The following is a 15,091-nucleotide window of genomic DNA, read 5'->3' on the forward strand; positions in this document are numbered from 1 at the left end:
GTCAGGCAAACAAACCCAGAAAGATGCAGTCTAAAGTGATTGTTGGTGGCTTCTTTTTTAATATGTGCATCTTATGCAGACTCACATATAAACAACAAAGTTTTATAGTAAAATAGGGTACACAGGAACTTGTAAATTATTTTTCCTCTTGAACATCTGTTTTCTAAACTCCCAAGAGCAGCAGGGAGTTTCACCCCACTTAGCACGCCGACCCAAAAGCCGGTATTTGTTAGAACACGTCTGTCAAAGGAGAGTCAAGGGGAAACTACAAGACATGCAACGCAGGGCTGGAGCTGGTGTATAGCCCAGGATCACTGGTATTTCAAGCCGCTATGCCTAAAGGTCCAGAAACTCGTAACCCTTAGCAGCTACAAAATATTTCTAGTACTCTACAACTTGTGCTGCAGAAAGAAGGTCAGCAGGTTTTAACAGCCTCAAACACCCTAAGTCTGTGCAGCAGGTGTGAAAATACATCTCTTCTGTGGATCAGAGGAAAGACTTGAACCACAATTCACACCGGTGCCCCTCCTGCCAGGAGACACAAGTGGATGCTGGCCAGACTGCAAAGCTCAGGTCTGCTCAGACATGTGGTACGAACTCATATGAGATGGGCTCTGCCTCTGCTGCTAGTGGATTTGGAAGCTTCAAGACCTGGTGCCATGACAGGGAGCGTTAGGTGCTGGGGCAGCAAATCACACCCTGCAGTGCTTGCAGTAATACAGTCAGCTGCCAATGCACATGGTAGTGTCAGTTTAATGGAAATGGTGCAGAGCACACCGAAATTACACCACCTTTCAGCATCTCGCTCATGAAGTTGTTCTTGTGTATCTGTCCCCCTTTCCCTGTCTCTCACCTCCTGCTCAAGGCATTACTATCAACGGAGCTGTAGGCACAGCTGCTGGCTAATGCTGCTCTAGACGCTCTCATGCTGCCCATCGACACTCCAGCTGCTTGGCACAGCTAGCTGAACCAGTCATCTTGCCACCCCCGGGGCCCCACACCACCTACCGAAAGGCGGGTGGTGAGGGGGCCATCCCCACACCCCTGCTGCCATGCAGCCGGCCAGCAGCAAACCCCAGGAAGCAGCACTCCTTCCCATGGCTCGCCTCCCCGCAGGGTGAACTGGCCCCCCACACCCTGGCTGCTGCAGCCTGCCCGCTGCCAGGAGGGACACCACTGCTACGCCCCACAGGGCCACTGCTAAGAAATGGCAAAATAATGTCCCTGGGCAACACCATTCAGTGTACTTCCTTCTCTAGGTCTAAATAACTAGGGACACATTCAATTTGAAAGGTAATAAAAAGACAGGAGGGAATAGAGCTTTGCTTCAGCACAGCTGTGTGTCCCAAGGCTCAAATTGTCACGCTTTTAAATCCTCCTTTCTTCCTGCCCTAAACAACAAAGAAATCATCAGACTCTTCATCCAATTTAACTTGAGGTAATTTGACCACATTTTTCCCTTCACCTTCATATGGTAACCAGTACGTAGCCTGAGCACGCTTTTGGTATTTCAATTCAATAACTGCAGTTATCACCATAGACAAGATAACAGTCCTAGCTCTACTGCTTACCTTGTTCTAGATGACTAGCATTCAGTGGCTGTCTCCAAAGCCAGTGCCCCCGAGGACAAAAATCTAGTGATATTACAGTCATCACTTTTCATGAATTAATCACATCCTTCAGCTAGTAAAATGCTTCTCACATTCTAAGATAACACTGGAGAAACTAAAACCTCAAACACACTAGTATGTAAAATAAGAGCGATCACTCAGGGACAAAGTCCTACCTTCCAGTCAGTTTACTGCCTGGAAATAAGGTAAGATTTTTGCAAGAAACAAAGCTCACATTCTTCTCAAAAATGCTTTATTGTTATAAGGAAATAACCGCTTGCAAGCTCTATATGCCAGGTTTTCCCCTTTCCTTCCACATGCACATGCACGCACAGAGGTACAGTGATGCACCTGTGTGCCTTCCCAAAGCAAAGCCCGGCGGGAAGGCTGTGCTTTGTCAGAAGGTGCCACCACAAACCCGACGCTTTCTGAGCCACCTCCCGTGTGCAGCATTACCACCGACCCACAGTGGCTGCAGAGCGGTGCTTTAAAGCCCTGCTGTGGACAGAACTGAATGCTGTAGGGAGGAAATAAAAGCATCACAATCACATCCCACACACAGTAGCATGACACAAATCTTAAAATTTCAGCCCAAGTAGGGTCTTTGCACTTCAAGGACAGACATCCCCTAGCCCATCTTCATTCCCAAACTCTTGCCATCTGCCCCTTTGCACACTATGAATCCTGTTTTAGGAAATTCTCCAATACAAGATTTAGCATCTGAGGGGACAGGGCTTCCAGCACTACCCTGAAAGCTTACCTGACAACACCAGGACATCTTGTTTGGCATATAATTCCATTCCCTTATGTGGATATATATCATTCCCAGCCATCCTCCCCGGAACAAATTAAAACCCTACCTTTGAGCCTTATTGAAACAGCTTTTTCTGACACCAAGTTTTGTTTCTTTCTACATCCCACTGAAGAATGCTACAAGCACTTCCTCCCCTGTCTCAGTTTTCAGGCAGATCATCCAACATGTCAGGCACTGCACTTCCCACTCTTCTTCTGTTTGCTTGTCCCTCTGTGTCTGAGGAGCAGAGGACCAAATGCATCATTGCAGGTCAACTTGTAACAGAAAACCTCTCGTCTTTCTGGACCACCTTGCAAAGTCACGTCCCAGCCCAAGTTCCACCAACCTTTTTTTTCCTGCTGTTCTAGCTCATCTACTACCAACCACTTAAATTACTCACCACTCTGCACACTTCACAGATCTTCATCACCATCAGTATTACCATTATGGATATTTGTATCCTTGTATCTCAATCCACATTCCTCCAATCCCAAATCTCATTTTACTTCCATTCCATATTTCTAATCCCACTCAGTCCTACTGCACCGAGAGAGACAATTCTACAACCATGTAAGTAGATAACTTATCCCACTTACACAACTGGCTGCAGTGAACTCTGGCAAAACAATACAGGTGCTGGAATTTCAAGAACTGAGGCACTTTTGTTCCCAAATCTGTTAGGTAACAGAGGAAAAAGACATTTTTAGAAAACTTTCATCTCTCAGGTGCCTTCATGATAAGCTCAACTTGGACCTTTTGTGACTTGGCAAGACCTGACCTTAACTATGCAAAATACCTTCCATGACACTTCCTTGCCAGCAGAAAACGGAGTGCCCAAACTTAACAGAATGTTTTTGTAAAAGAAATACAATAGATTTTCTCTTGTATTTCAAATTTTCAGGGCACAGGGAAAAGCACCAACTAAAGAGAGCAATGATTAGAGATGCCAGCAGTGCTTTATTCCTATTACTGTAAAGAAACCTTGAACTATTTGTAAAAGATTAATGCTTTTGGTTTGAAGTCGTTTGCTTTGAATTTACTTTTTGAACTGATGGGATGAGGTGCCAGGGGAAGAGAAAGGAGAAAGAGGTTCAATATGTGCAAGAGCTTTAGCAGTCCACACTCTGCTGCAATCTGGATGACGCTTAAGGGAACTGGATATTGCCACTCACACTGTCAGAAGTGCTGGGAGGCTGAGGAAAGGTCTCCCACTCCCTCCTGGGTTTTTCCACCTGCCTTTTCCTTCAGTTCCTGAAATTCTCAGATGTCTTGAGTGCACAGGGCACAAAGAACTCTCTTTGGAGCCTCATATTGCACTGCTGCAGGCCTTGAGAGAACAGCTCTGGGGAGACACAGCAGGCAAGCACGGAGGTGAATGCGGCGCTGACCCCAGCACAGCAACCCGCAGGCCACATGTCTGCAGAGAGTCAAGCAGAAAGCGCAGGTCCTTGAACCTGGAGCACTGCACAGGGAAGGGAAAGAACATGGGATTAAGGGCAGAGAGATCACAGGTCTGCTGTAACTGAAAAGAGGGTGTGGAGGAGATAATCTGTTTGCTTCCTGGGATCAGAACAAAATGGTTTCAGTCTATCTGTTCACATGCTGACAGGACTCTGCCCTCATTCTGAATGCACTAGAGAGAGACCAAGCCTGTTTACTTTCCTGATGTAGTAACACTTCAAAGGGAGAAGAAACTAGAAATCTTCTGAGGACTAGAGACCACCTTCTTCAACCTCTAACTTTAAAACAGCCAGATTCAGGAAGGGAATGTGATGTTCCTGAATCCATTAGAACCACAAATGAAAAGGGGAAGAGAGAAGAGAAGCAGTAAGCAGTAAGCCTTACAGTTGTACCAAACCCTGGTCCATCCAGTCATGAAAATTGTTTACTGACTACTCCCCAAACTCCTGCAAACCTGGATGTGTATGCAAAGTCCAAAAATGAGAAACCCCAGACTATTTTATATAAAGGCCACCACAAAGGACAACAGTAACCAGCTGATCAGTGCCACAGTACTGAAAGAAGAAATGTCACCAAAGCAAAACAATGAAACGAGTAAAACTTCCCCAGAAAATTGTATGAATGCTGGCTGGAGCCTCAGAAGCAATGACAACGATTTTTGCAGACCCATGGAGAAAACTAAAGATCTGAGTAGAAAGAAAGAGCATTTAGGAAGACAAATGAATACAATCATAGAACTACAGTAAGTGATAAGAATAGTTTAAAATAGGCAATTTGCAAGCACACTGACAGACAGTTTTGATTAACTTAGTGCAATAGGAAAGGCAGTGAAACTAAGGAATTGCCTATACAACAATAAGTACAAACGACTTTTAAGTAGTGCTAATAATTTTTCATTTACCCAATGTATTTCTGGCTCACACTTAAGACCTTGATTTCTCCATTTGCCAGGGTCCCAGATTTACCCTTTAGTTCCTAATTATTCTCTTGAAAACCACTTTCTCTTTTATAACTTAGTCCCTTATGATTGTCTATACAATGCTTTCCATAATGAAAAACTGCTTCTCAGTTGGGTCAGATGATTTGAACCCACAAAGCCATTCTATTTTTTTTTTTTCTTTTTAAACTAAATGGTCCCTACTTCCCATACCCCTCTTCCACCTTCTCTATTTTGACTGTTTAATACATAAAGCGGCTACTACTTTAAGAATAAGAGTAGACACTGCTATATCAGCATCTGGAGGCTACAATTCCGAAGCCCGAGAGAAACAGTTCCCTGTCTTCAGCAGCTTCCTTGGTGCTAGTCCCAGGCCGGACACAATGCACTACTAACTCAGGTCACCCTTGTACTGGCCAGTGTCTGCTTCATCTATATGGCATACTCAGAAAAGGAAATCTCTCATGTAGGCATCCATTATCCCTACTCCTATTTCTTTGATTTTGCTCTCATCCATGCAATTTCTGTCAGTGAGAAACAAGAGCTGCGAAAAAAAATTAAAAAATCAATACTGCCATTGCTTGCATCATCCTCTTCTAACTTTCTTTCTTTTAAGCACTTTTTAAGTCCTTTTCCAATTAATTTCTCTTTCTCCTTTACTAAATCTCCCCAAAGAAGCACAGATATGTAACAAAGTTGCTCTAACAGATGTTGATTGCATCTAGCATCTCTTTTTCAATGGAACTAAATTTATTCTTTAGTTAAGAAGCTAATGTATAGTTAGTGCCTGAGCAGAAACATCCATAACTCTTGCCACTCCTCTCTAGCTTAGGGTTCTGTTTTCTTTTAAACAGCAGAACTCCAAAGGAAGTATCTCACTGGATCTGTTTTACCTATTCACTATTCAAAAATTCCCTCAGGCTAAGAAATCCCAAGAAACCACAGCAGTGGCATTTTTAAAGCACTTGCCCAATCTCAAGTCTAAAATCTCACTAGAGGAGGTGGCCAGACATTGGTTAACCAGTCCTGAATAAAGCCTCCTACATCTGTTCATCACAGCACCTGGCTAATCCAATACAGGCAGAAAAATCGAGCAGCTCGCATTAATCTTCACAGAGTTTGAATAAAGCCAGGATTTGTCTCTGGACAAATGCTGTCCTCAGAAATCAAAAGCTTCTCTTAAAAAATTATATAAAGAGCTGCATGTGTCATAAAGGAAAAAGCTATAGAGCAGTACTAAATAAAACCACCCCACAACAAAATTTTACCTCCCTAAGAAATACTGTCTTCTAGTATTCTTAATATTATCTATAGGGGAAAAGAGAAAATACTATCTCAGGATATACATTTAATACCATTTCTTTCTTTCATACCACTTTATGCTGCACTTATTTCACTGGATACATTTCAGATAAATGCCTGCTCCTAACTAGCCCACAGCTGCAGTGCACCTCATGAAACACTTCTGAAAGGAAAAGCATTCTTAAAATTTGCAACTCTTCGCTCCAGCAGCTTCTGAGACAATAAATGCTGACTGTTTCTCTTTCAGTGACTTGTGGTTTTTAAAACAGGATAATCACAGTGATCGACCCAGTACTGCCACAGGAGGAACTTAATTAGTATTTTATTTTATCACGCAATAATCTGATTGAATGCAATACTGAGATTTTCCTCATTCAGCCTTTTCAGGCCAGATTTCTCAAGACAGGCTCATATCACCACGTAAGCAGGTAACTGATTGTGCCAGCTGTCTCTGGGTGGCGAAGTCTGACCCTGTGTCAGCCAAACGCAGAAGACCAAGGATGTGCAGAAAGGAGGTTCCTTTCAAGCAGAGGGAAAACTGGCCACAGGCTAGAAGAGAGACCTGGGAAACAGCTCACAGAGGGACGACACAGCCCTTTCCCAGCTCCGTCCCTCTGACCTTGCACTGCGCATGCAGCCCGGAGCCAGGCACAGCACCTGCTGCCTCGTGCCCAGCGTGCAGCCGGGGAAGAGACAACAGCGCACACCAGGAGCTCAATAACCACGGCCAGAGGACCTTGCTTTTTGGACCCACATGCTTCCAAGCTAACCATTGATGGGCACATTTCAGGATCACCTTGAGTGTGGCTTCTGAAACTTCAAGATAATACAGCCCAGCTCAGTCCTACTGCCAGACCTCCTTCTTGGACCTGGGGAGATTCTGCCATCCAGCGGCTCTGAGCTCCAAGCACTGCCTGAAAAGAAACCGTTGCTCCATGGGGAGCAGCAGCTGACAGTAAAAGGGGTCACTGCCAGGTGATTTTGACGAACTTTTGTGAAAAACTTCAACAAAGGGCAGTTATTTTTTTCTGGAGCAGGGCAGGGCAGGGCAGCAGATAGGAATGCAATATAACAGGGAGCAAATCCACCCTTGTGCAGTCCCAAGGTTAACACATCCCCGTGCAGGACAGCACACCTACAGCTTTGTCACAGACACACAGAGGAACACCCTCCACCCTCCCCCTTTGGTGGAGGGAGGTCTGATGGGATCATGAAGGGTACATAACACCACCAGTGCCTGCATGAGCCTGTCTCCCACAGAGATGAGGTTCTCCCCACCCCTGCGCAAAAGCACATGCCTCCTCCCTGCAGGAGCTCCACAAAAACTGTCGTCCCCGCAAGGATGCGATTCTCCCAGTGAACTGACCAGCAGGTCCCTACCTCTGTGTGCAGCAGTGCTGCTGCCAGATCCAGAGCCAACCTTCCCTTCACCTCCGCTGCCTCACGCCGAACACCAGCCTTTCTCGTGACTGTAGTTTATCAGCAGGGGAAAGCGACTGGGAGGCAAGTATCTTAGGAGGAGTGGGGACACAAAGATAAATGACAGAGGAAGTTCTTGTCCGTATGGTTTTTGTCATCAAGATCTTGAAATATTTTACCACATAATATAAAAAAAAATTAAAAGTGATGAGCAATCTTTTAACCTCATAATGCTTTTTTCCCATCTAACAGGATGCCTCCTATATTCCAAAGCTCTTTTGAGGTTGCTTTCCTCCTTTATATAACCGATGCAAACCTAAGCATACTCATGATTCTAATCCATCTCGATAACAATTAATGTCATTAAATTACTCTTTTACTAGGTGACAGGACAGAACTAGTTTAGTTCTTGAACTGAATGGAGATTAAATTAAGTGATTATTTCCTTGATAGGTATTAATTTGTACCATGGTTCATTTAAAAAGCACTTCTGTCAAGGTTAGTACCATAATTAATAGAACTATGACTGTACTATTTAGGTTTGCAACTATTCAAAAGTACTTAAACATGTGAACAGAGCTCTAAGTTTCTAGAAAGTACTAATTCCAAAAGTAATCAGATGAATAGCCAAAGAGAAGATAATGAAAATTTCTGTTCCTTTGACTGGCTTATTTCGGTTTCCTTAATTATGGGAAAATTTCCACCCTTCAATCATCAGCCCACCAGGACATACTACACTATCTTCCCTCCACAAAACTGTTACTCAGCATGCATCTCCTTTCTGCTTTTATTGTTTCCATCTCTTTCCAGCTTCTCCTTTGGTCTCTGCTCTCTCAGAGAGAGGATAGGACCTAGTACTGATATTGCTACAAAAAGAAGGAAAATTAGAGAAATAGGGAGAAATGAAGACATCAATAAAAATAAGAAGTGAGGAGCTATATCCAGCAGAACAGAGATATCAAAGAACTGGAAGACTCATTCTCAGGAGTACTACAATGCACATAACTGTGATTCTTTCACTCCAGCCATGCCTTGTTACAATAAACATAACTGACTCAGCTGCAGATGTCCTCTGGATGTTTACCTCAGACACTGAGCACACCTTCAGCAGGGGACTTTTCAGGCAGCAGCAGACTGAAATACAGAGGTGAGATGATGGGACCCTTTTCACAACAGACTCCCAAAGGGTATCCTGCCTGCCACCACAGCCACCTGTGCCATTCACCTCTCTCATGGCCCCCAGTTTCCAAGTTTGATAATCAGGAAATGTCTGCTACGTCAAGCATGAGATATCCTCAACTTCTTGTTTAAACAGAAAGGGGTGGTGGGGCGGGGGAGCTGTAGGTTTGGGGGTTTTTGCTGCCTTTTTTCAGAAACAAGACAATGTTTGAGGAGTCTGGCAGGATGCCCTGATCAGATGTGGCCACATACTGTAACCTTATTCTCCATTTCTATTTTGTCAGTTTACGTTTAGGAAAGGAATTATTTGCTAAAGTAGAAACAGACTTAACAACTCGGCTGCTGTGTCCCATTCTGCCCCAATTCAGAGACAGATGCATATTGCTGCTTTTCTCAGCCAAGCCATGAGGACCTCCAAACAACACCTTCTCTGGCAGTAGCAAAGGCTGTCATGTTTGTCAAGGACATGGACTCCACTCATGCACCACAAGTGACAGAGCTACTGTGGTTTAAGAAGTTACCGCCTCCAATCAGGATGTGATAATTGACCAAAAGGTCACTACATAGAACAGCTTAGTTCTCACTGCTCTCCCCATTGAGCTTAAAGCCACAAAGACACTTGAAACTCGTCTATTTTACTTTGCCACTGAGGCTTGCTAAGAGCATGTCTGTCAGCCAGCCATTATGGCCCAGCTGATGGGCAGAGGATCACCAGTTCAACTGTTTCTGACAGCGTAACCATCCACATGCATGTTAATTCTGCACTGAACAGTAAATAACTGCACAGAGCAGTGGACATCAACTAGTCCCCATCTGGTAAATACCCGTGCAAATTGATAAACTTAGTCCTATGAGAACTCAGCCTGGCCGGACTGTTACAGGCTCCCTTCAGTGCTTCCAGGACTGCGGTCTCTTCTCTGACGTGCTTTTAGACAGAGAAGCAGGCACAGGAAGGGAAGTTCAGAGGAGTATTTCCAACAGCCCCTTCAACAGAAGGTAATACACTAGCAGAAGTCACTCACAGTAGGAACAGCCCGATAATGCTTAGAGACAGACCATCAAGTCACCTCAGGATTGCATGGTGCTATAAAGTATACGTGGTACTTGCAACATATATAAAACTGCAACAGAACCTGAAAAAAGAAAGAGTACTAACATGTGCATCTGCATGAACATACTCCAACTGCAGTAAAGCAGCATAAGCTGTATATTGTCTCATCAGTCCCCAGACCCATCGATGTCCAGTGCCACGCAAAGTACTGCTTCAAGAGTAGAACCAGAGAGGGGAATGCATTCTGGAAAACCTGTGGGCACCGACAATAAGGAGGGTGGCTATTCTGGACCTGGTTCTGTTTGATGGCAAGGGAACAAGAGCTTTTATTCTATTTTCTCTTGACTAAACACATCGCGCTCTTGCCAAGCAGTTTCAGATGAGAATCCTGCAATTCTGTGCTTAATGCTTTACAAAGAAAGTGTTGTTGTGAAGCACAAAGGGGATTTTTTCTCCTTTTGCTAAATAGCATATACAGGAAATTGGAAAACTGAAACTCGGGTCCCCAGAGAGGAGCTAAGGAAAAGCAAAACACTATCTGGCAGCAGCTATCATAATGTGGCGTTACGGCATTATGATTCACAGATAAAAAACATAAAGGGAAAAGCCAGACCAGAGCATAAAGAACATCTAGTAGGTAAATTGCCTTCTGGATATCACACGTACAGAATTTTCAAAGGCAGTGTGTGCATGAAAAATACCTCAATATTTTGGAAGTAAATCCTGACTCACTCTGTACCAAAGGGGCTCCCAATCAAAAAATGCTTTAAGCATCAAAGGAAATTTCTGAACATTCCCTCAACAACATTTCAAGCTAGAAAAGAACTTAAAGTAGCTAGTAGAAGTGTCTCCAAGCCAAAAAAGTAAAGGGAACAATGTCAACAGACAAAGGACAGAATTGCTTTGGTTTGGGGGTGGTCAGGAGGGTTGGTTTTTTTTTTGTTTTGACCAAAGTAAAAATTATCCCAGAAAGTTTAAAAGCAATGAAAGAGAAGTCATTTCAAAACAATGAAAGAGAAGACAGTTAGCGTCACAAATGATCACAGCACTCTGTGAACTGAATTCGCTGCTGTACTGTTTCTACAGACTGGTGCACTGATGCACCATAATGAACATTTTCTCTCTTAAAAAGCTTTACAAGTTGCCTTTGCAATATGGAAATCTTAGTGTTATGATTGAGATATCCAGTAAACAGCATGAAAAGATAATCTAGTTTAACGCCCCAACAGTGGTCAGAGGATTAAAGTCTTCTGTCCCACACTTGTTTACAGAGGGTTTCCAGTCATGACTACAAACATCTCATTTGAGCTTTTTTAACTGTCAGTTACAAGCTTTTACACATAAATAAATACTGATGTCATTTGCTACATACATAATAATGTATTACGAAAAAGTGATGAGTAGATATGTGAGAAAAAGTGATAAGCTAATATGTGAGTTAGACTGACAGAGTTATTTGCTGCAGGCTCAGAATATTTTCTTCCTCTTTATTACTCTGGATATGCAAGATCTCTTTAGTCCATTTCTAATTACCAGCTTGAGCTGAACTACAATATGTTGCTAACAGCATAGTTTTACATGTTTATTTTAATAAAACACGTTTCACCTTGGAACTGTCCAGCTGGACTTGGACAATGGGTAAGACCTCAGAGGTGTAATGGAGCTTCCACTGCCTTCAGCAGTTCTGCACCAGCTCCTACTGACAGCGAATCTACTCCAACAGCTGTTTTATTTTCAAGTAAAATTTAGAAGGATGACATTGCCCTACCTAGAAAAGCATTCCCACACTACACAAAGATTTACCTACATGCGCACGCACACACTTACTTGTTTTACGTAAGACAAACACCATACCTCATTCCTTCTGTAGACCTATTCTGGTAGTTACGGTAGAGCTGGGGAACGCCTAACATAGCCTCGGTGAACACTGCAAGGAAGCCCAGCGTTTCCACAAACAGAGTTGAGTCAAGCCAGAGGTAAGTCACGTAACCAGTCACACCGGTGAAGGTCAGGACGCACTGCACGTAGTCTGTAAACTTGCTCCAATGCCAAAAATAGTTCAAGTCAAAATCTGCAACAGAATAGGAATGGAAGAAGAATAAAATACGTTTTCCAAACTGTACTCAAAGTTAATCAGGGTGGAATTGAAAACTGGGAAGCAGGAGGGAGCCACTGTCAGTCTTTGCGGGTAGAGGAAGGTAGAAAACGAGGGAAGGGATTAAAAAAAATAAAAACAAAACAAACAAACAAAAAAAACCAACCCCCCACCAAACTCAAAACACACAAGAAAAATAACAAATAGGAGTCTTGATTTGGAAAACATTTTTGGTGCGGGTGTTCAATAAAGAAACAATTAAACAAAGACTTGCAAACTACCAAAGTATTTATGAAGATGACTTTTAAAGAGAAAGCATTGACGTTCAGGTATCAAACATGAACTCTGGATATGGCTCTGGCAGACTTGGCACAGGAAGCGTTTCACAAAAAACTTCACAATACTAAGTACAGGCCCCAAACGCATCAATGCAAGTGCTCTCTCTCTTAGATCATTACCTCTACCTTCAAACTGCCTCAATCCAAGCTGCTGAGAAGGTCACCTGAAGTCCACAGCTCTGTTCCCTAGTGCGGTGCAGCTGCCTGTGGTGAAGGGCAAGCTGCCATGTGCAACTGGTACAGCTTTACTGAGATCGGTGCAAGACTGTGACAAGAAACCCCCCTGCAACAACACCTCCCACAGACATCACCACTTTTCACTCCAAGGGCAAAATGTTCTTCGTTCTTGCCTTTGCCAGTACCAGCGAGTGCAGGGTGCACACCCATTTCTACATCCATCAGAACAAAATGCTATACCACAAAACACAATATCCTCTCTTGAGAGAACGAAAGAACAAAGCAACCGTGCCATTTGCTTGGCACATTAACAGCATACCGCTGGAAGACATGTAGCTATCTTGTTGATGAATAATAAAATATACAACCCCATTACCATTAACTGTATAGCAAAATAACAATGTAATTTTGAATAAGAAGAACTCTGAAATAACTGTTCATTAGCAGGTGCTGTTCATGTCTTCCTTTCTTAAAAGCACTTGAAGTTAAAAATACCTACCTCAAACCAACTGGATTCTGTTCATTATCAAGGCGATGAACCATCGTTCTAACAGCCCAAATACGTGCAACACACCGGCACATCACTAGAAGATTTCTGTCACTGCCTCCTCAGCTGAAGTACAGAATGCTACAAAAAAGCCCTACTGTTAACTCAGGCAACAAAGACATTGACCTCCGCTGACTAACACTAACAACAAATTCAGTGAAATGGGAATAAATCTGTATGGGCACTTAGTTGCCTAAGGATACATATACATGCCAAATAATAGTTTCATTTTCTGCATCTTTTCACACTTTCATATCATTACCAGTCTGGCCCTCACTCTTTATTAACTCGTGTCCCCTTTTTAATACTTGGCAAACCCATGCCTCAGACAACTACTGACTACATCCAGCTAAATCATTTTACTTTGCCCCACAAAGAAGGCAAAACTGGCCAGGAGCCATACCCAACCTGTAGCATTGTCAGCCATCACCCAGAACCGAATTAAATAATCCATGGCAAAGACACTGTCAATGTCACATTGACCTTCAGTATTTTACGGCAGTGGTTCCTCAGCCTCAGAATTCAGGGACATGGGACTAAATAAAAGGTAGACCCATGCTGGCACAGCCCACGCAGCATGTGAGCATCACTCATTTCTGGAGCTTTGTGAAGGCTTTCCTTTGTGGAGATGAAGGAAGAACAGAACAGAATGAAGCAGAAAAAAGAAAGCACAAGACAACCACAACCACAAAGGCAGGAAAAAATTATCCATTTTAATTTCCATCTACTGCATTTTCTGGAGAGGAGCAGAGTCAACGAGAACCTCTGACAAGGTAGAAGGCATAAGGGACACCCAAAACTCCCATTCCTTTCACTTTGCCTTACCTACATCTGCGTAACATAAAATAGCAAGAGGCATAATGGAGTAAATTCCCACTAATTTTGCCAGCTTCATGAGCAATACCAAGCAAATGACCAGACCCAACACAACAAATCTAACACTACGCAACTGTTATATTAGCAAGAGATGCTCTCTGGGACAGAGGCATTTGGGCTTACAATGGGGACAGAATAATGAACAGCAGAAGAAAAGAGGGTGAAGAGAAAGATTAAGTTGGTGAGGTTACAGGGCATTTAAAAAAGCAACCTCCATTCTGGAAAAGGAGAGCTACTGATGGCTTTTGAGTAAGACCTAACTGCTACTTTTTCCAGATTATTTCTTTAAACCTTGATTCTGAGATGTTCTCACGCAGCCTTTAGTTTCTTCACAGACACTTAAAGCACTGGCTTTCAACCCTTAAAAGGGCAAGCGGTTCATTTTAATTCAGAGCTCTTGCATTCAAACATGCTGGGTGGAAAACCTGCATTCAACTTTGATACACCATTCAACAGATACTGGCTCAGACCAAAACCTGAAAACTGGCAACTGGCAGCAGCCATAGGCAAGAACACATGAAGCACACTCTTCCAGGCAGTTCCAGCCCTAGAAGAGACCCTCTTGGCTCTCAAGATAGCTATGTGGTCATTACACCTCTAATCCTGGACTCGACAGCATTATTCTGGATCTGGTTGCCATGCTGCCTTGGGCATGCAGGACCCTTGGCCCCTCACTCATTAAGCCCTCCCACCAGCTGTCAGGGCTGCCCTGCATACACTGTGTTTCTCCTCCTGCGTTCTTCACATGCTCAAGGATCCTTTTTTAAAATACCCATCCCTCTACACCAAATCCTTATTTCCCCAAGTTTATTTTCATAATAGAAATGAAAGAACTAAATCTACATGGGGGTGTGGAAGTTCTGGAAGTTCATGGAACAAAAAAAGTCAACGTTCACACAGATACCGTGAGGCCAGCTACAAAATCCATGGACCCATGCAAACATGACCTCCTGCTACGCCAGCTGTTCATGTGCGTATTCAGTACTGCTGCACTGAAGTCCATTTCCATTCACGTAAGTACTAACGTCCCTGAACCTAGTATTAGGCAGCCAAGAAATCTGGTAATTACGATAATTTACTCATCATCTTTTGTCTGAAAATTTTAAGTATTATTTCTATTATAATAACATACACAGATGAGAAAACTATCATGTGAAACAGGACTTCAGCTGAAGCAGGAGAGTTAATTACTAGCACAGGAAAGAGACCGAGATTCTCTTTTGCTCAAAACTATCCTGATGCTATATAGTCTCCATTTCACTATACTAGATTATGAGTAAGTTCTAGTTTCTGCTATAAATTTCGC

The 15,091-nt window shown here is 43.2% G+C and overlaps 1 protein-coding gene across 7 annotated transcripts in view; it reads right to left on the reverse strand.

Moving 5' to 3' along the window:
• SLC66A2 (solute carrier family 66 member 2) overlaps positions 1-15,091 on the reverse strand; it is a 68,477-nt gene that overhangs the window by 11,670 nt on the left and 41,716 nt on the right. For all 7 annotated transcript variants that reach the window (XM_087765381.1, XM_087765372.1, XM_087765344.1 and 4 more), the window contains one exon: positions 11,607-11,823. In XM_087765381.1, coding sequence (XP_087621507.1) covers positions 11,607-11,823 — 217 coding nt within the window. The remainder of the gene's footprint in view (positions 1-11,606; positions 11,824-15,091) is intronic.

Source organism: Nipponia nippon, unplaced genomic scaffold, assembly GCF_047370975.1.
Source record: "Nipponia nippon isolate SJK-2023a ecotype South Korea unplaced genomic scaffold, ASM4737097v1 scaffold_1, whole genome shotgun sequence".
In the NCBI taxonomy this organism is placed as follows: domain Eukaryota; kingdom Metazoa; phylum Chordata; class Aves; order Pelecaniformes; family Threskiornithidae; genus Nipponia; species Nipponia nippon.